We start from the raw sequence: 20,095 nt of genomic DNA on the forward strand, positions 1-20,095 counted from the left end.
GACCAGGGCCGTATGCCGCCCTGCTCTGCAGGGCAATGATCCCTGAGTACTTGATTGTCTCGTGGCGCAGAAACGTGTCATACTACGGAGAACCCAATAAGGCCGCTCTCCCCAGGAACCTGATGCAACGGCTTTCCAATTACCTCCAGGAGAGCTTCCTCGAGATGTCCCAGGAGGATTTCTGCTCTATCCCCGGACATATAGACCGCATTTTACTGTAGCTGCACTGGCAGGGACTAAACAGTAGAGCGGCTTGTGCAGAACAATCATGCTAAACCGGACATTGTTAGATTTTTTTTCAATAGTTGCACTGCCCAGGACTGAAACGTTAAGCGCCTAGGGCAAACTAATCATGAGAAACCCATTGTTGTTATTCTTAATATTCCTGTTCTGTTAAAAATAAATATTTAGATGTTTAAAACACTTACTGGCTGATCCTTCCCCAGATTCTGTGTCCGGGTTAACGGCTGGGGACGGTTGGTAGGGGATCTCTGTAAGGGTGATGAAGAGATCCTGGCTGTCGGGGAAATCAGCGTTGTAAGCGCTGTCGACTGCCTCGTCCTCCTCATCTCCTTCCTCATCTTCCCCGTCCGCTAACATGTCTGAGGAACCGGCTGTGCAGGGCCGGCTTTAGGCCGATTCCACCGATTCCCCTGAATTGGGCCCCGCCCCTAAGAGGGCCCCGTGCAGATCGGGCAGTGTCCCTGCCTGAAGCAAAGCTCTGTGGCTCTCCCGGAAGCAGCAGCTGTTGCTGCTAGGCAGGGAGAGACGCTGGCCGGCAGGGGCCTGAGGCAGAGGCAGCAGCGGCTGTTGCAGGTCAGGAGGGGGGAGGGGAGGAGAAGGCACATGTGCTTTGCAGCCTTCACCTCCCCTCCCCCCAGCACTCACCTGGAGGAGACACCGAGGGGGCTTCCGGTCCGGTGGGAGACAGGAATCTCTGCAGTGGACCTCACTCACCTTAGCAGCTGCTGGGGCTTCGGTCGGTGAGAGTTTGACCCCGTGATTCCCCCTAGGTGTGTAATATTGGGTTGGTTTTGTGGTTTTCGGTGGTGTTGCTGTTTGAGGGTGAGTTGTGCCTGCCTGCGTCTGTTTCAAAACTAAACTCGGGATCATGTAACCCAGGAAGAAAGCCCCGAGCCAGTACTTAGTGCTGTGAATTCCAGGTGAGAGAGAGAGAGACAGGGAGGTTTGGAGGAGGAAATCAAATACATCAGGAGGGGAGAATGCGAAAGGTCTGCAACACGGCAGGCTGAGACTTTTATCTCTCCCTTCTCCCCCGAGAGAGGGGAAACTGAGGCACGGAGTGATCTGATTCCCCTCCCCAAATTATTTTGCAAAGGAGGGGGACGGGGGGCTCCTATCCAAACCAGTTCCCTTCCCATCAACTCTGCTTCCCCTGCTGCAAGACTGCTGTAGGGGCTGAATATTTCCATTAAACTCTGGCTCCTTCATTTGCCCTACAACAATAAAATAGACTGGCTTGGGGGGGAGGAATATTCCCCCCCCCCCAAGCTGTGTGGACATTAAGGTTTTGGGGGGGGGGCACGATAACATTCCAGATCGATCAAATGCCCAGCTCAGCTTTCTAGCCATCCAGCAGCTCTAGGGTAGGGAAGGAAGGGGCTCTTGGTGCAGAGTGGTCACAAAACAGGGGTGAATTTAGCAGGGGGGGGTCCGGTTGAAATCCCACCTGATGCAGCCACACAGAATCTCTGGCGGCGCTAGGAGAGGCCAGGAGTGGAAGCACGTGGCCCGGGGGTGGGGGGACATTTGCCCTCAGTCCTGGGCTCTGGGATGGACTAGACTGGGTGGGTGGTGGGTTCAGTCTAGTCTTCCAGCCTGTTGTTCTCGCTGGGGTTTGTGGTTTTCATCTGGCTCCACTGAAAAGATCAAACAAGCCCAGTAGAAAAGGGGGGTGAGAGAGGTGGGAATGGGTTTGTAAGGGGTTAAAGTGACCCATCAATGAAAGAGTAAAACCAGAGTTTGACTGGGTTTCCCCCCAGCCACCACTCCTGCAAACACTGGGCAAGGGGCAGCCCCATCCCCCACCGAGGCTATGGTGAGGGGCAGCAGGGGAGGAAGGAAGCCACATGTGATGGCAGTCCCCTCCCCCCCAGCACCCACCACCCCTTCTCCGGCCCCCAAACTCTGTCCCAGAGCCTGCACCCACGGAGAGGCAGCCGCGTGCTCTGCAAATCAGAGACCGTTTCAATGTAGTGCCAGGGGGAAGCAATGCTCAGTCTGTCCTGAAATCCTGTGTGGGATGAGTCACAAAGCTGGGAACCCGCTGCAGGGAGCTTTCCTGAGCCGAGTTACTGAGCTGCTCCTTCTGGCTAGAGGAGATGGGGCTTCGCACAGACAGGGCCCTGGACTCTTCACAAGGCTGGGAGAGCAGCTCTGGGGGGGAAGGTGTCCTGGGGGAAGGCAGCGATTTAATGGTACACCATTAAATTTGAGATGCTCTCTCAAAGGGGGTGGCGTTCCCCAAGCCAGGGGCTTTCTTCCAGAAAGGTCACCGCTCAGGGAAGGAAATGGCAGGAACAAAGGGAACCATTAGTCTCCTCTCCGGCCGCTAATGAGCTGTCGTCCCAGCCCTGATGGAATTAATGGTCTCTGTTATCTCCGCTCTGCAGCCTGGTGCCTGCTTTGTGATGCCAACCTGCCGAGAGAGAGAGAGAGAGAGAGAGAGAGAGAGAGAGAGAGAGAGAGAGAGAGAGAGAGAGAGAGGAAACAATGCCTAAGTCTTGTATAACAGGCTGTCACTGTCTGCAAAGCTTTAGCCGCTGCCCTGGGGAGCTAATCGGGGTGGGGGGGGGGAAGAGGAGGTTCACCATTAGGTTTAGAGAGTTTGGCAGCCAGGTGCAATTCTAATCAGTTGAGGATATTGTTGACGTCACTAGGCATAACCCTAGGTAACTCGGGAGGGTGAAAGGCCACAAAGTGTCAATGAAGCCTTCCTGCACTAGGCCTAAGTGAACCAAACTCTATCCTTCCATGTTTAAACTCTGATCAACCTCAAAAGCCAGGTGCAATTGGAATATGTAAGCAACCAGTTATCTGTGTGCAACCCCCTGCTCAAGAAGTAATAATGAGGCCTGCATGTTTCTGGCTGAAGGGAAAAAGGACAAGATAACGGTTTAAAGAAGTTACTAACAAGCTAGGCTTATAGCTGCCAAGAATGACTTAACTATTACCAGGGATGGGAGGGGTAGAGGGAGGAATGGGGGGGAGAAAGGGAGGGCTAGAGCGGAAAGGGGGGGGGGGTGAGGCTTAACTGCAAAATGTATAAAAGAAGAAAAACTGTTCCTGTTAATGTGCTTGATTTGAGACTTGCCAGTCTCCTTGCACCACTTTGGGATCCCAAATAAACTTTGTTTTCTTCTCCCCCTGGTGTGTTTATTGGCGCGAAGCACACCGGGCAACGAACCCCACTGTTGCTTTGCCTCGGGCACTCTGTGCTGGCAACAATATCATACAGGCCCAGAGGAGGTGTCAGCAGAGTACTTCTGTTCTGCACAGCTGGGGGACAGGACGAGTCTGCTGGGAATGGGCAGTTTTACGCCACCACAACCGTGCCCACATGTCCATGCTGCTTACCAAGCTTTGGGTCCAGAGATCTACTCGCCCAGAACAGGTAGCCCTGCCTGTGACCTTGTCGCAAGGGATGCAGGATTGGGAGTCCAGGAATGGAGGTTGTTCATAACTCTGAAATGTTCATAACTCGGAACAAAACATTATGGCTGTTCTTTGAAAAGTTCACAAAGGAACATGGTCGTCATACAGCTTTGAAATTTTACTATGCAGAAGAAAAATGCCGCTTTCCCTTTATTTATTTATTTATTTATTTGTAGTAGTCTACGTTTAACACAATACTGTACGGTTCTGTAGTTGATATTGTGCGTGTGTGTGTCTCTGCTGCTGTCCGATTGCTTTCGGTTCCAAATGAGGTGTGCGGTGGACAGGTCAGTTCATAACTCTGGTGTTCGTAACTCTGAGGTTCTACTGTCGCTAGTATTGGATGGGAGAGCGCCAAGGAAAGCCCAGGGTGCCGCCAGAAGTGGTGGTGGTGAGTCAATAGGTGGCGCTCTTCCCTCTGGGTCAGCACTGAGCCAGTGCCGATGGGACGCTTTGGGGAATCTAGGTGAAACTTCAGAATTCTGGCTGATCTTCATGAAATTGTTGTGTAAGGGAGTTCACTGGTGTACGTGGGCTCCACCCTCATCTCTCCCAGAGCAGAGACAATGGAGAGTCGTTAACCTGAATGGCTCCCATTCATATGGGAGCACCCTGAAATGAGGAGGGTCAGTTTTCTCTAACTTCTGTGCAGGGGGCTGGGGTGTAGGGCACCAGAGACAGGGTGAGGAGGGGGCTCCCAGGAAAAACAAAGGATGCGGGGGCCGACCAAGGGCAAAGGAAATTGGCAGGAGAAAAGAGTGAGATTCCATGATTCAGAGAAGCCATGAGCTGTAGGGGGGAGGGACCCTGAATTCCTTAAAAGACTCTGGCCTGGCCCAAAAACACTTGAGAGTGGGGAGGGAACTGAGGGAGGGAAGGTGATTGTTGGGTCTGGAGCTGTATATCTTGTGTCCTGTCTAAAGTAAAGAGTAGCTGCTTTAGAAGCCCTTTTTGCAAAGCTTCTGTCTTACGTGGTTCAGCTACAGGGGTGAGGATCTCCAGGGTTGGGGCTCTGGAAAGGGTGTGCTTACGCGACCGGGGAGCTGGCGCTAGTCTCTGTGCCTAGGCACTTGGACTGTGGGGTCTCCACTCCCAGAAAGGGATGCTAGACAGAGCATGTGCACCCCAAGAGTTTGCATAGAGACACCCTCTGCATTCAAACAGAGGCAGTGCCTGAACTCTGCTCAGACTCAGGCAGCTTAAAGCACGTGGTGCCCAAACACTCCAGCAAGGGGCGCTCTACCAGGAGCATGTGGCAGCTCCATTCTGATGTTCCATCTTTCAGACGGGGCATAAAACCAAAGTCGTGATCCTTGGGACTCTCTCCAAGCATGGGAATGTAGCATCTAATTTGGAGGTTTGCACTCCATTAGGATGACCAGATGTCCCGATTTTAAAGGGACAGTCCTAATATTTGGTGCTTTGTCTTATATGGGTGCCTATTACCCCCCCACCCCCATCCCTTTTTTTCACACTTACTATCTGGTCACCCTAGCTTACATTCCACCTGCATGCTGCACGCTTGCTTACCTGAGGTTAACTATGGTGCTGTTAAACGCCTGCTATGTCCCATCCCCCCTGGAAGAGGTGGTCGGACTTCTCTTGTGGGTATAGTGAGTTTTATACAGACCGTTTGTAAAATGCATCGGGATCCCGTGCAATGAAAGCTGCTCTGCATCTCCACATTATAGTTATGCCTCCATACATAGTCACAGCTTCTACATAGTCCATCCATACCGCCCTTCTGCATTAAGTCCATTAATGGCTATTAGCCAGGACGGGTAAGGAATGGTGTCCCTAGCCTCTGTTTGTCAGAGGGTGGAGATGGATGGCAGGAGAGAGATCACTTGATCATTGCCTGTTAGGTTAACTCCCTCTGGGGCACCTGGCATTGGCCACTGTCAGTAGACAGGATACTGGGCTGGATGGACCTTTGGTCTGACCCAGTACGGCCATTCTAATGTTCTTATGTTCTCACCCTCTGGGGTATCATTACAGTTCCCTGGAGGCTGGTTATTAACCTGCCTACGCCACCTATTGCAACCTGAAATCTGGATTTTGCTGCAGAAGGCCCATCTCTCTCTCCCCCGCCGCCCCCACAGCGTTTTGTTTAGCGGCTGAGGTATATGAATAGGATCGTCAAAGGGGCCGTATAGCATCTTTAGACTCTTTAAGGGCAGGGTGGCTTTTATAGCTCACCACTAGGGTGACCAGACAGCAAGTGTGAAAAATCGGGACAGGGGGTGGGGGATAATAGGATCCTATAAGAAAAAGACCCAAAAATCGGGACTGTCCCTATAAAATCAGGACATCTGGTCACCCTAGCACACCCCCAGGGAGTGGCGGGGACCCACACATGTGAAACGGAGCTCATTAATAACCGATCAACAGCATATATGATGCAATGTACAGAATATATAATTTTATTTTTTATATAGTTATGGAAAGTAAATAATACATGGAAGAAATTAAAGGCTTTTTTTTCCATTATTTTTTTTGTTAGTCATCCCTGCCGGGGCCCCGCCAAAAATGTTCGATTTGGGCCCCGTCCTTCCTAAAGCCGGCGCTGCTGGAGAGAACAGGAGGATTCAGTCAGCAGGGGCTGCCGATCCGTCCCATTCACCAGGGCTGCCATCCTGCGGCTTCAGCATTAGTGGCTGGGGTGACTTGGGGAAAGGTCTCAACCTCCCCACATCCCACTTCACTGCTGCCAGAATCCCTCCTGCCCCCCCCGCTACAGTCCCCTCCCTACCCAACCTGGGTGGGGCTGGAGGAGAGGGGTCTGAGAACTTGAGCTGTGGATTGGAGGTGGAACAGCTGTCAGGGGCACTGACGGGGAGGTGGCAGGAGCTCCCCGTACCAGGAGGGGGGTTGCCACTGGAGGTCACAAGGAAGGACAACAAGACTCCATCCTGGGGGTCAGGAGGGGAAATCCATCCCTCAGAGGTGGGCAGGGGCTGGGTGGAAATGCTGCTGGTTCCAGGGGCCGTTAATCCCCCGATTCCTCGGAGGCGTCTGAGTCTCAAACAGGTTCTCGTTCCCTTGCAGCAGGAGGACGTCACGGCCAATGTGATGTGCCAGTTCCGTATCATGCGGCACTTGCGCCAGGTGCCCGAGGCGCTGCAGGGCCTGTGCCTCTGAGGCCACCAGCAACTCCCGCTCCCTGCTGCAGGTACTGCTCTGGCTCTCTGTAAATGGGGAGCTAGTGGAAGGGGAAATGGAGCCCCCTGGCACTCACAGAAAGCTGATTACAGAATGAGCCCGAACTGAGAGGCACCATATCCGCCCCCCTAAAGAGCCAGACTTCAGTGGTGATACACCCCAGCTGGGGTAGCAACAGGATTGAGAACGAGGTAGGAAGTTCAGAGCAGCAAGGAAAGCCTGGAGGGGAACTTGAGAAGAGAGGTTGGAAAAGTGCAGCAAAGAGAAAGGTGCAGACCTAGCTGTTGGGTCCAGGGCCCTGGGCTGCTATCAATGTCAGGGTAGGACTGGGTTCCCCTACTGGCCTCAGAGGAGGCGGCGTACACTCACCTGGAGAGGGTTCCCAAGCCCAGCAAGGGGGCTACAGGCTGAGCAAGTGCCCCAGCGATGGCAGAAGGACTTCTGTCTGTGGAAAGACCTCTTTGGACTTTTAGTGTGAGGCAAGCGGGGCCCCAGAAGGGTGGACTAAAGGTGGTGACCTGGCCGGAGTTACCAGGCAGAGAAACTGCCGTGGTGCTGGAGCGACCATGGATGGGGGACGCTAGCCCAGCGAGAGGGCTGTGATGCCATGCCTGGCCGCCGGGGGGCACCTAACGATGAGTAGATTCATTTATGATTGGCATAGTTGGCAGGATTGAGTTCCCCCTGTGATCCGTGAGGGAAGTCTTGGTTGCTGAAGGAATCATAGAATATCAGGGTTGGAAGGGACCTCCGGAGGTCATCTAGTCCAATCCCCTGCTCAAAGCAGGACCAATCCCCAGACAGTTTTTTTCCCTGATCCCTAAATGGCCCCCTCAAGGATTGAGCTCACAACCCCAGGTTTAGCAGGCCAATGCTCAAACCACTGAGCTATTCCTCCCCCAAGCAGGTGTATCAAGGGACCAAGCTGGTCGCTGGATTTCCCACTTCAGTTCCAGGGACTGGCTAAGCAGCCAAAACAGATCTAGGGGTTTCTCCTGCAGCTCCTAGAAAACCAACAGACGCAGAAGGAAGTGCAGGTGGAGCTACAGACGCAGCAGCAGCAATACCTGTGAGAGATCCTGCAAAGGGAAATCAACCCAGGGTCTGCTATGCCCATGGACAAAAAGAGCAGAGAAGGAGAGCATGCCTGGGCTGTGCTGAGAAGGTTAGCCCAGGGAGAAGGGCATGAGAAAGTGTACAAACGTGGCCTAATGCCAAGATGGGAGCAAGAGTTCTTTGTTTTGGGGGCAGAGAAGCAGGCCATATCAAAAGACACGGCCTGCTTAGGAAATTGCTGAGTGGCTGAACGAGGGGCCAGGGCCCTAAGTAGTTGGAAAGAAAGGAGAAGGTGTCCTCTGACACAAACCCCCATGAGGCAGGCAAGGTGGAGGTGGCTGGGGGGCTCCACCAGTACGTCACAGAGCTACTCTCTGTGGATCACCCCGCTCAATGAGTGTTCATTCTAGGAAGCAAGCCGGCTAGACAGTAAAACAGCAGAGGCTGCTCCCAATGCTACACTCGGTTTCTCAGAAATGAGTAGACTTTATGGGCAGAAGACACCGTTAGAGCATCTAATCTGACCCCCTGCATATCACAGGCCTTTCTGTACCATATGGGGCAGGCAGAGCTCTGCCTGGGCGCAGGGGGAATGGGATGGGGGTAGATCAAGGAAAGGGGGGAGGGGAATGGGTGTGAGGGAAAGAGTTCCTGTCCCAGATGAAGGAATTTGGGGGCAGAGGAAAGGACCCTGCTCCACAGAGAGGGGAGAGGGTTTCTGTGAGTGCCAGGGGGCTCCATTTCCCCTTCCACTAGCTCCCCATTTACAGAGAGCCAGAGCAGTACCTGCAGCAGAGAGCGGGAGTTGCTGGTGGCCTCAGAGGCACAGGCCCTGCAGCGCCTCGGGAACCTGGCGCAAGTGCCGCATGATACGGAGCTGGCGCATCACATTGGCCGTGACGTCCTCCTGCTGCAAGGGAACGAGAACCTGTCTGAGACTCAGACGCCTCCGAGGAATCAGGGGGGATTAACGGCCCCTGGAACCAGCAGCATTTCCACCCAGCCCCTGCCCACCTCTGAGGGATGGATTCCCCCTCCTGACCCCCACGATGGAGTCTTCTTGTCCTTCCTAGTAACGTCCAGTGGCAACCCCCCTCCTTGTACGGGGAGCTCCTGCCACTTCCCCCTCAGTGCCCCTGACAGCTGTTCCACCTCCAATCCACAGCTCAAGTTCTCAGACCCCTCTCATCCAGCCCCACCCAGGTTGGGTAGGGAGGGGACTGTAGCGGGGGGAGCAGGAGGGATTCTGGCAGCAGTGAAGTGGGATGTGGGGAGGTTGAGACCTTTCCCCAAGTCACCCCAGCCACTAATGCTGAAGCCGCAGGATGGCAGCCCTGGTGAATGGGACGGATCGGCAGCCCCTGCTGACTAGGGTTACCATACGTCCGGTTTTTCCCGGACATGTCCTGCTTTTCGGCAATCAAACGCCCGTCCGGGGGGAATTGCCGAAAAGCCAAACATGTCCGGGAAAATGCCGGCCGGGCACTTCCCCTCCCGCGGCTGCTCTGCTCTGCTCCTCCCCTCTCAGACTTTAAGAGCCGAGCTGCCCGAGCCAGCGCTACCGGCTTCGGGCAGCCCCCCCTGCCTCTGGACCCCCAGCCGCTGGCCAGGCACTTCCCTTCCCGGGCTCCAGCTGAGCTGCTCCGCTCCTCCCCTCTCAGACTTTAAGAGCCGAGCTGCCCGAGCCAGCGCTACTGGCTTCGGGCAGCCCCCCTTGCCTCCGGACCCCGAGCCACGGGCCAGGCACTTCCCTTCCCGGGCTCCAGCTGCGCTGGGGAAGCGCCGGCCGGGGGCGCAGGGTCTGGGGGCTGCCCGGCAAACCGTGAAGCCGGTAGCGCTGGGGCAGCCCTTTCCCCATGGCTGGGAGTGGGAGGAAGGAGGGGGCTGAGTTAGGGCGGGGAAGGGGTGGAGTTGGGGCAGGGCTAGGGGTGGGGAAATGGGCGGGGCCAGGGCCCATGGAGGGTCCTCTTTTTTTATTTATTAGACATGGTAACCCTACTGCTGACTGAATCCTCCTGTTCTCTCCAGAAGGGGTCCAGCCTTGCCAGCAGCAGGACAAGCGTCCCCTGCCCATGTGCCTCAGCCTTGCCTGGTCAGACGCCATCACCCGTCAGTCCTTGGCCTCCCAGGCTGCCAGTGATGGGAGCAACTCTGGATGGTGGCTCGGGTGACACAGACACCAGACCACTAGGAATTGGGTGCGGCCCTGTGGGACAGGAGAGTCTCGCAGAGGGCACTTGGGGGACTCTCCTGCCCTTCCCAAGAGCGATAGCACCCTGTCCTAAGAACATAAGTCTGGGATGAGGCAAAGCTTGTCATTAATTAACCTGGCTAACGAGCTGGGTGGAGCTGCTCCGGAGACAAGCTGGCTCGCTCCTGCTCATGGAGGTGAATTCATCTCCCTTCCCAGGAGCACCTGCTCTCCCTTTCATTCCCCACCAGGCTCCTTGTGCCAGGCCAGCGAATGGCCACAGGATGGGAATGAGGCCTGGGCCCCGCCCCAATCTCCTGAGTCTAATGCAGCTGCTCAACTTTTCCCCCATCAGCTGCTGGGTTTCCCCCAGGAGGGAGTAGGTGACAGGGAGAGAGAGACACACACATTTGTCCTTCTGGTTGCAGGGCTTGTGTCCTTCCAATCCCATTGGTGGCTGCACAGTGGGCAGAGTCCTCGCTGCGTGCCTGGCCCAACAGAATTGCAGGGCGTGGTGTGGAACACAGAAAGAGATAGAGAGACTCATCCTCCAGCCGGGGTCAGTCTGAGAGAAATTGGCTGGGGTCCCAGTCTCACTCTTCTAGCGGGTGCCATTTCCCAGCTGGGTTCCTTATCCCTCTGGTGCAGCAGCAGCTGGTAGAGCCGGTAAACCCCATCCCTGGCCTGCCGGCTGATGTCCTTGGCTGGGTCACTGACGGACAGAGCCAGCTGTGCCATGTGGTGACCCATCCTGGGGAATTCCGCTGAGTTCTAATGGACGGGAGAGGGAGAGGGGACTCCATCAGCATTTTCCTGTTAGCTCCCAGTCCCCCCGGGCCAGGACTCTCCTTCCCCTCAGCCCCTCTGCAGGAGATGCTAGAGGATAGGAGCTAGAGCCAGACCCTTAATTTCCTCTGCCCCCAAGGAAGCCTGCAGCACAGGGCTGTGGACAGGGCCCTCCATGAGGACTTGCTTCCCCAGCTGCTCCAGGATGACAGGGAGGCATGAACCTGGAGCACAGTCCCCTTAAAAGCCCAGAGTCACCACTTAACTAGGACAAGAAGAACTTGACTCAAGCCAGGCTCACTCTCTGCTCTGACTCTGCCTTCCCAAGAGGAACACTCCTAACCCACAGCCCCTGCAGCAGCAGATCCTACAGCCCGTCAGAGCCAGATCACCTACCCCTGGAGTCAGGAAGCTGGGGTCAGAGATCACGTACGTCAAACTCAGGGAGGGTGATGGTGAATCTGAGCAGGGCCGTGCTGCTCTTAACGGCCCTGGCTCTCTCTCGCGGCACCCTGGACACGATCCAGTAGTTAATGTGCTGTGGGGAAAGGAGGCATTGCACTGACTGCCCTGACCAAGGATGCCCACTGGGGGCCCGGCTAGGAGGACAGACTGGAAAATGGATCTAAGAGTGAAGGTAAAATTGCCCCCACCCCTCTCATCGGGCTCACCTCCAAGATGTACTGGAGCCTGTCGCTGTCTGGGGACTCTGCCAGCAGGTTCCCCAGCATGGCGTCCAGGAGGTCTGGCAAGACCCTAGGCAGATCCTGAAAGCAAGGGAGAGCCATGGGTCAGAGTTAGGGAAACTGGGGCTAAACTTGCCACAGGATGGGAAGTGGGGTCTCTGGGAAGCACTGGTGTGACCCCCAAACACATATCCTGGCCTCTCTCCTTCACATCCCACTGCAGGCAATTAGCAAGGACTCATGGCAGGATGACAGCTGGCTCTTCAATCCATGACTTTAGCTGATCTACCTGCACTTGGGCGGTGTCCTTCTCCATGCCCAGGGTGAAGACGGCGTGCAGGGCAGCTCGAAGGAGGTGGGTCTCCAGCTCTGGCTCCACAGCAGGTGTCATGGTGCTGGAAGAGAGAGGAGCCGGTATTAGACTGTGCAGTGCGGGGATGGGACTGGCACCAACACGCAGGTTAAACTGCAGGGAAATAGGCACAGGCTGGCAAGAAGGGAAACTGAGGCACCGAGCCAGGGAATGACAAGGCCAAGGTTTCTCAGACAGACAGTGGCAGGGCAGGAATAGCACCTGTTCCCTGCACCCTGCTGCCCCTCCTGTATCTGATCCTGGGAGTGAGCCTCTCCCCAAAGCCGTTGCAATGTTACTGGAGTGAAAAGAACAGCCCAGCCAGGAGAGAGTGACCCTTCCCCGCACCTCTGCCAGAGGAGCCACCCTTGGGCGGTGACCTGGGAGTGGGAGTGGGAGGGGCAGTGACTCCCAGCCCTGGGCCTGAGCAGCACTGGGGTTAGGGGAACCGGGCCGGAGGGTCTCGGTACCTGAGGTTGCCCACAGCAATCAGGGAGTTAGCGAGGACGGCGCCGGGTGGAGAGTTATCAGGCAGCTCCTCAATGAGCTCCTGTGAGACCCAAAGGAGACAAAGGAGCGTGTGAGATTCGGGCCACACTGGACATTGCTGGTTTCCTATTGACCTGTGGGACTTTGGGCAAGTTGCTCCCCGCTCTAGGCTCTGTCCCCAGCAGTCAAATGGGGATTTCATACTTTCCCACTATTGGAAAGTGCTGGGAGAATCCCCCAGCAAAAGCTGCTCTGACAGTGCTAAGCAGCATCTGACCATTAGAGGTCAGAGCACACTGCCCAGGAGGAGGAGTGTTTGGTTCTGGGCTGTTGGAGTACGGGCTTTCAACCATCTGTGCACACATATTATACTAATTGCATCTAGACCACATCTCCCTAGTTTGTTTGTGAGAATGTCCTTATTAACACCAAGATGGATCACATCTACTGTTTACCCACCTCCACTAGGCCCGTAACCCTGCCAAAGAAGGAGCTAGGATTTGTTTGGAATGATTTGTTCTTGACAAGTCCATGCTCACTAGTCCTAAGAACCAAATTGTCCTGTAGGTGCTGACAAACTGATTGTTTAATAAGGAGTTCCAGTATCTTTCCAGGTATGTTAATGGATGGGAAGACGTTCTTTTTCAGGGATCTCTGACGAGAACTGGGGCACAGCACGTAGTTTGTTGAGGCCATAAAATGGAGACAGGCACCTCTTCTCTTCTCCCAGCACCCCAGATACCTAAAAGGGTGGGACTCACATCCCTCAATGGGCTTTAAAAAAGACAATGGTTACAATGTGGCCCCAACCATTTCTGGTTTCTGCAGACTAGATGTTTTAGCAAAGTTTAGAATTCCTTGGTGCTCAACACCGTGAAACTCCCCTTTCTCCTTTACAAAGGGCTTTAACGCCCCTTATCTCACCCAGGCTCTCGACTGCCCAAAGTTGGAGAATTGTCCCTGTTCCCACTGCAGAGCACCCCCCACGACACACACACAGAGTCCTCCTGGTGGTGGGAGGGGAACAGAGGAAAGGACAGAAGACGTAAGAGATGAAGAGAAAGGAGGGAGGGATGGAGGAAAAGGTAAAACAAAAAGGACAAACCCTAATGTCCCCAGTGATTCTAAGGGACAAAATCCCAGGTGGGGAATAAAATTCGACCACCTTAAGCTAGTGTTTTCCATGCCTAGAATTCAGCTGGCGCCAGATGCATCAGACTCAACAGGTTCCAAACCTCTCGGAGGCTCTTACCTTCTAAACAGGGACGTCTGTTTTCTAGTAAAATCAGGAAAAAGAAAAGAGAAAACTCAAAAGAGGTTCCTCCTGGCGCTCACGTACGTGACCCTTAATACTCTCTCAGTCCTCAAAGAGAGACCTCGAGAAGGAGACTTGCTGAAGCAAAGCTACAGGGGACTTTGAGGTTTCCCTGGCACTGCGCCCCTGTCCTGCCTGGCTGATGTCAGCATCTCTCTGTGAGGTCACCACCTCCCCAGCACCTTTGACCAATAGGCTGAGATCCTGCAAAACGCCTTTGTGATGTCACTGCCACACCCACTGCTCCCCTGCAGTGCTAATGTCCTGCCACAGGGCAGACACTTTGGAGGTTTGAGCTACACAAAGAAGAGACACTTAGATCTCAAAAATTAGATGAGATGTTTCAGTCTGAGCTAAGTAGTTGCTGCTCTTAACAATTGCAACATAATAAAATACAAATAAAATAGACTATTTCAGCCATTCTATTATGTCCTAATCTGATCTGAGTAAACGTGATAGGACACCTCATCTTATGCACTGCTCCTAGTGACACTCTCCAATAGATCCCCATCCTCCACCTGTCGGGAGGTAGGTAGGAGCGGATTGTTATCCCTACTTGAAAGAGGGAGAAGCTAAGGCTGAGAAAGGAGAATTGACTTGTCTTAGGTCACACAGCCAGTCCGTGGCAGAGTTGGGAATAGGACCCAAGAGCCCTGATTTTCAAACTAACCATCGGATCTTGAATTTCAGACATTGAATGACCTGAATAAAGTGTTCTCAAGTGAGTTCCAGACCAGCAAGAGTTCATAGTAATTATTCAGCAAGTATTTTAGGAGAACTGGAATGGTAGAGAAAATAATGAACTGCAGAGAAGCAGCAAAATTTGTTGAACATATGACTGGTTATGACTATTTACTTGTTCTTAAAAGAAAACAACAGGGACCTGAGTCTCCTCCCTGTCAATAACCCCCTGCTCAGCCAATCAGGGTAGAGACCGAGGGGCGGGGGGATGAGGGTTCTCACCAGAGAGCCCAAAGGATGGCCCAGGTCACCGCTGGGGATCACTGTCTGAGCACTATTTCAACGCCACATTTTTCGGTGGACCTCCCACAATGGGAGTTGTAGAGCACCCCCCACGACACACACACACCCCTCCTGGTGGTGGGAGGGGAACGGGGAAAGGACAAAAGAAGTAAGAGATGAAGAGAAAGGAGGGAGGGATGGAGGAAAAGGTAAAACAAAAAGGACAAACCTTAATGTCCCCAGAGATTCTAAGGGACAAAATCCCAGGTGGGGAATAAAATTTGGCCACTTTAAGCTAGTGTTTTCCATGCCTAAAATTCAGCTGGCGCCAGATGCATCAGACTCAACAGGTTCCAAACCTCTCGGAAGCTCTTACCTTCTAAACAGGGACGTCAGTTTTCTAGTGAAATCAGGAAAAAGAAAGGAGAAAACTCAAAAGAGGTTCCTCCTGGTGCTCACATACATGAACCCAAATACTCTCTCTGACCTCAAAGAGAGATCTCGAGAAGGGGACTTGCTGAAGCAAAGCCACAGGGGTCTCTGAGGTTTCCCTGGCCCTGCGTCCCTGTCCTGCCTGGCTGATGTCAGCATCCCTCTGTGAGGTCACCACCTCCCCTGCACCTTTGGCCAATAGGCTGAGGTTCTGCAAAAGGCCTTTGTGATGTCACTGCCACACACACCCCTCCCCTGCAGTGCTAATGTCCTGCCACAGGGCTGACACTCTGGAGGTTTGAGCTACTCCCTGTGGATCACCCCACTCAATGAGTGTTCATTCTAGAAAGCAAGCCGGCTAGACAGTAAAACATCACAAGCTGCTCCCAATGCTACACTCGGTTTCTCAGCAATGAGTAGACTTTATGGGCAGCAGAGACCGTTAGAGCATCTAATCTGACCCCCTGCATATCACAGGCCTCCTGTCTACCACAATAGCTACTTTTGGGGCAAACACATTCCGGAAAGGCATCTAGTCTTTATTAATGACATCAAGAGATGGAGAATCCACCACTTTCCTTGGTAGCTTCTTCCTGTGGTCAATCATCCTCGCTGTTGAATATTTGTGCCTTATTTGTCATAGGAATTTGTCTCTTTTCACCTTCCAGCCATTGGGTCTTGTTCTGCCTTTCTCTGCTAGACTAGAGAGCCCTTTAATACCTAGTATTTTCTCTCCATTAAGGCACTTCAACACTTCAATGAAGTCCCCTTCAATCTTCTTTTGATAAGCTAAACAGGTTGAGCTCTTTCCATAGCTCACTAGAAGGCATTTTTCTCCAGCCCTCAGAACATTTCATGGCTCTTTGCTGCCCCAGCTCCAATTTCTAGGACCATCTTTTTCAAAGGAGGACACCAAGACTGGAGGCAGTATTCCAATAGCAGTCTCACTGCTGCTGTGTCACCTCCCTATCCTACTCACGGCTCTGCTCCTACGTCTAATGATGGCTTTAGCCCTGTTCACCACAGCATCACACTGGGAGCTCATGTTGAGTGGCTTCTCCACTCTGGCCCCTAAATCCTTTTCAGAGTCACTGCTTTCCTGGATCCACGTCCCCATTCTGGAGGTGTGGCCGGCGTGCCTTGTTGCCACGTATAGGACCTTGCATTGGGCTCTGCTCAAACTTGTTTTCTTTGAATGGGTCCAGCTGGCCGAATGAGCCAGATCGCTCTGTATCACTGCCCTCTCCCCATCAGGAATTACCACTCTGCCTGTATTTTGTCACCCCTCAATCTTATCCGCAGTGATTGTATGTTTTCTCCCAATTCATTGATAACAATTATTTTAAAAAATTAGTCCTTGAGAGCTTCTTCAGACCCTTAGTACCCAGGACCTGCTCCCCACATCACAGTGAGAAATGCTGTCCAGCCCTGCTGGTACAGAGGGGATAAGCACAGAACAAACGTACCTTTAGGAGCTGTGTTGTCCATAGGCTCTGAACAACATGTGGGGGTCAGCAGATTACAAACGCACGACAGACCTGTAGTGTAGACAGGTCCCAACTGTGTCTCGGTTTCCCACCCTGTAAAATGGGGAGAAGAAACAAAACCTTGATTAGCTCCTTGACAGCTGGGGAAACCGAGGCACCCAGCGGTGCAGAGACTCGCTCATGGTCCCAAAGCCAGGAATAGAAAACAGCAGATCTGATAGCCAGGCCTGGGACCTAACCCTGGTTTTCCTGGCCTTGCTGCTCTAAGTTTAGTCACAGCCACCATGTCTTTTCCCCCGTGTCCCTTAACCCCACGTCACTGCAGAAGAGAGATTTTCTGGTAGCCAGCTGGCTCTCCTGCATGTGGATGTCGTTCCAAAAGACATGCTCTGACTCAGTCCCATGCTATGGTTGGCTGAAGGAACCACGTGGTCACATTCTAGCCCTGAGTTATACAGGAGGGGCGACTAGATGCACATAATGGTCCTTTCTGACCTGAACCTCTATCAATCGCTACATTTTCTGCTGCTAGGAAGAGAACTCTGGACCTATTTTCTCTCATTCACTTTCAGTCGGAATAATTTCAATCCAGGCCAAAGGATTTCCTCTTCCATTGTGTCTTCAGCACCTTTGGGAGCAACCAGTTACTGTTACCCACAGGTTACCAGTTTCAACCTGTCCCAGGGTGAGATGGCAGGGAAAGGGGTTGGAGCTCAACTGCACCTGGCCCAGGTGATGCAGGTCCCTAGGGTGAAGGGAATAAGTGTGGGGGTCACGTGACAAGACGCAGCCTGTGACTAGGACCCAGGCCTGCTGAGAGATAGAAGGGCAGCCTGTACTCAGCCAGGAGAGAGACCCCAAGGGAAGCAGGCATGGGAGGGGCTTGGAGAGTCCTTTAAAGGTCAGGGACAAGCTGGGAAGGGGCCAGGCTGAGCACTAAGGACAAGGCCCTAGGAGGGAAAGACAGGGCAGTTTAGGAGATGGGGCAGATAGTCCAGTTGGTTTCGGCTCCCAGGACCACACACCCAGAGGTGAAGGTGATTGTCGGGGCTTCTGTCCTTCTTCCCCAGTGTAGATTTGATAGTGGAGAAGACTGATGCCGTAAGGGGGAAGTGAGTTACCCCAAGGTCACCCAGTGAGTTTATATCACCAATGCATACTCGGAAGGATCTAATAGAAATATGGATTTTCCAGTCTCTTCTTTCTAGGAGTCCCCAGGGCTAAGGTAAAACCCCTGCGGCCCCTCCCCATTCTGCTCACCTCCAAGATGTGCTGGAGTTTGTCTGTGCTGGGGGGTGCTGTCAGCAGGATCGAGAGCTCGTCATCCATGTTCTCTGGGCAGGCCTTGCTCAGAGCCTGCCAGCGGAGGGAGACCAGGGGTCAGGAGCCTGCATTAGCACCGGTGTGCCATTGACCAAGAGCTGGCTGAGGTAAGCGCCGCCTGGCCGGAGCTCGCACCCAGAAACCCTGCCCCAGGTCGGAACCCCCTCCCACACCCAAATTCCCTCCCAGACCTCACACCCGGCACCCCAACCCCCTGCCCCAGGTCGGAACCCCCTCCTGTACCCTAATCCCTCCCAGACCCCACACCCCCACCCCAATCCCCTACCCCAGCCCTGAGCCCCCTCCCGCACCCAAACTCCCTCCCAGAGTCCGCACCCCAACCCTCTGTCCCAGCCCGGATCCCCCTCTGGCACCCCAACCCCCTAATCTCCAGCCCAATCCCAGAGCCCGCATCCCCACTGGAGCCCTCACCCCTCCCTGCACTCCAACCCCCAGCTCCAGCCCAGTGAAAGTGAGTGAGGGTGTGAGAGCGAACGACTGAGAGAGGTGGGCTGGGCTGGAGTGAGTGGGGGTGGGGCCTTGGGGAAGGGCATGAAAGGGGTTGGGTCAAGGGCGTTTGGTTTTGTGCAAGTAGAAAGTTGGCAACCCTACTTAAGGACCTTTGAAAAGCAGCCTCCTTAGCACCGCTCCTGATACCAGGGGCCAAGGCGCCCCCGGACATGAGAACCACAATAGGCCAGAGCAAAACGCTGCGTTAGAAATCGGAGCTCAGGCTGCCAAGCGAACGATAGCTGACAGACAGGGGATGTGGGAATTAAGGTTGTGCCTTCAGCCAGCAACTGGTGTTCATCCATTTGCACCACACACACACCTGTAGGCAGGGCCACTATTTCCTTGTCTGTCTGCCTGTTTAGCGTCTCTCGGTCCTTACTGTGCCCATCACCGTGGTGTCTGAGTGGCAAACCAAGGGTTTGACGTGTGCATATGAAACTGCCTGACTGGAAGGACGTGGTTTGGTGTGGATCAGTGACTGCTGGGGCGATTGGTGGCAGAAGGCTCTGAGGGCCTGGCTCATTCCGACCTGGCTCATTCCAATGGCTTCTACAGCTGAGAGCAGCCCAGTCTCCTGCCTGGGTCCGACGCAAACCAGGAAGTACAGGACCACAGTTAATAAGAACAGCTCAAAAGATCATTTTCGCTGACCCAGCCCTGCACAGATTTCCAGCTTAGGTTTGCATTTTCAGCAAAAGTTCTTCTTGATTATTTTCTCCCAACCCCCTTCTGCCTCCATAATAGCCAGCCACCCCGTCAGTCGCATCCTGGGGCGCTCCAGGGACAGCGTGTGTGCGTGTATGTGTACATCTGTACATATGTGTATGTGTACATGTGTGTATGTATGCGTGTACGTGTATGTGCACATGAGTGTGTGCACATGTGAGTGTGCGTGTGTATGTGTGTACATGTACCCCAGTCAGATGTATACATCTGGATTTCCTTTGAAAGAATTTTCAAATTGAGCTGATCAAGTGCAATGGCAAAGCACCCAATTCCTCTGCCCCCCAACTGCCTTCGTTGCTTTAACGTACAACCTGCTCTGCTGGCACCTCTGACTCCTGAAAGCCCTAACGCTCCAGGGGAGCAGGCCGTACCCTACCCTTCCCTGGCTGCCCCGGGTGTTACCTCGGAGGGAATCGTTCCAGATTCCAATGGGTGGCAGGTCCAGGGAAGAGCCTTATCTGGGGGGAGGCTGTACCAGACCCGCCCGACCCAGGCAGGCTCCCAGGTACTCTCTGCTCGGGGCTGATAAGGCTCCTTAGCAGTTTCTCTCCAAACAAATTCCAGTTCAAGATACCTGAGAGCTCCACAGCAGGGCAGCATCCCCAGAGCGCAGCAGGGCGGGGGTTAGGGGGAGCAGTCGGTAGCAGCACCTGCTCCTCGTACGGCAGGAGCGAGAAGTGCCAGCCTCTCTGCACAGAGCAGCAGCGTTCAGCATGGGCCAGACGTGCTGCGGTGATGGGTAAGAGCGGGCTCGGAGAGCCAGAGGGTCTGTGGGGCAGCGCTGGGCCCTTCTGCTCCGCACTAGGGCCGGGTGGGCGTGTTCAGCTGGGATTGGAACCCACCAGCACTTGTGGGTGTGAATGTGGGGCTGGAACTCAATGTGGGGCGCTACTGGGGGGAAGGGCAGAGAGACACCTGGGCTGAGACCCCAGCTCCAGG

General features: G+C 54.0%; 1 protein-coding gene and 1 long non-coding RNA gene across 3 annotated transcripts; one reads left to right on the plus strand and one right to left on the minus strand.

Annotated features, from left to right (window-relative positions):
* Positions 1-48: 48 nt before the first annotated feature.
* On the plus strand, positions 49-6,165 carry LOC135978433 (uncharacterized). Its single transcript, XR_010595811.1, has 2 exons — positions 49-1,013; positions 3,411-6,165. It is a non-coding gene; the product is annotated as an uncharacterized LOC135978433 (long non-coding RNA).
* Positions 6,166-9,312: 3,147 nt separating this feature from the next.
* Positions 9,313-18,127, minus strand: LOC135978432 (maestro heat-like repeat-containing protein family member 1). Of its 2 annotated transcripts, XM_065579381.1 has the most exons (4): positions 16,574-18,127; positions 11,846-15,075; positions 11,542-11,637; positions 10,884-11,408 (listed from the first exon to the last, which is right to left on the minus strand). In XM_065579381.1, the coding sequence occupies exons 2-4, from the start codon at positions 11,945-11,947 to the stop codon at positions 11,289-11,291; spliced, it is 318 nt and encodes a 105-aa protein (XP_065435453.1). In that variant the 5' UTR covers positions 11,948-15,075; positions 16,574-18,127; the 3' UTR covers positions 10,884-11,288. The 2 variants fall into 2 exon arrangements, with proteins under 2 accessions (XP_065435452.1, XP_065435453.1); XM_065579380.1 differs by lacking the exons at positions 10,884-11,408; positions 16,574-18,127 and adding an exon at positions 9,313-10,855 and having other exon boundaries at positions 11,846-12,083.
* Positions 18,128-20,095: the final 1,968 nt, after the last annotated feature.

The sequence above is a fragment of the Chrysemys picta genome, unplaced genomic scaffold (genome assembly GCF_011386835.1).
Source record: "Chrysemys picta bellii isolate R12L10 unplaced genomic scaffold, ASM1138683v2 scaf263, whole genome shotgun sequence".
Taxonomy (NCBI): domain Eukaryota; kingdom Metazoa; phylum Chordata; order Testudines; family Emydidae; genus Chrysemys; species Chrysemys picta.

Coding starts and splice junctions, on each gene's coding strand:
- LOC135978432 (XM_065579380.1), bottom strand. CDS start 11,947: ATGACACCTGCTGTGGAGCCAGAGCTGGAGACCCACCTCCTTCGAGCT. Junction 11,638..11,845: donor AGGACACCGCCCAAGTGCAG/GTAGATCAGCTA, acceptor CCTTGCTTTCAG/GATCTGCCTAGGGTCTTGCC. Junction 10,856..11,541: donor GGCTCCAGTACATCTTGGAG/GTGAGCCCGATG, acceptor CCCGTCCATTAG/AACTCAGCGGAATTCCCCAG.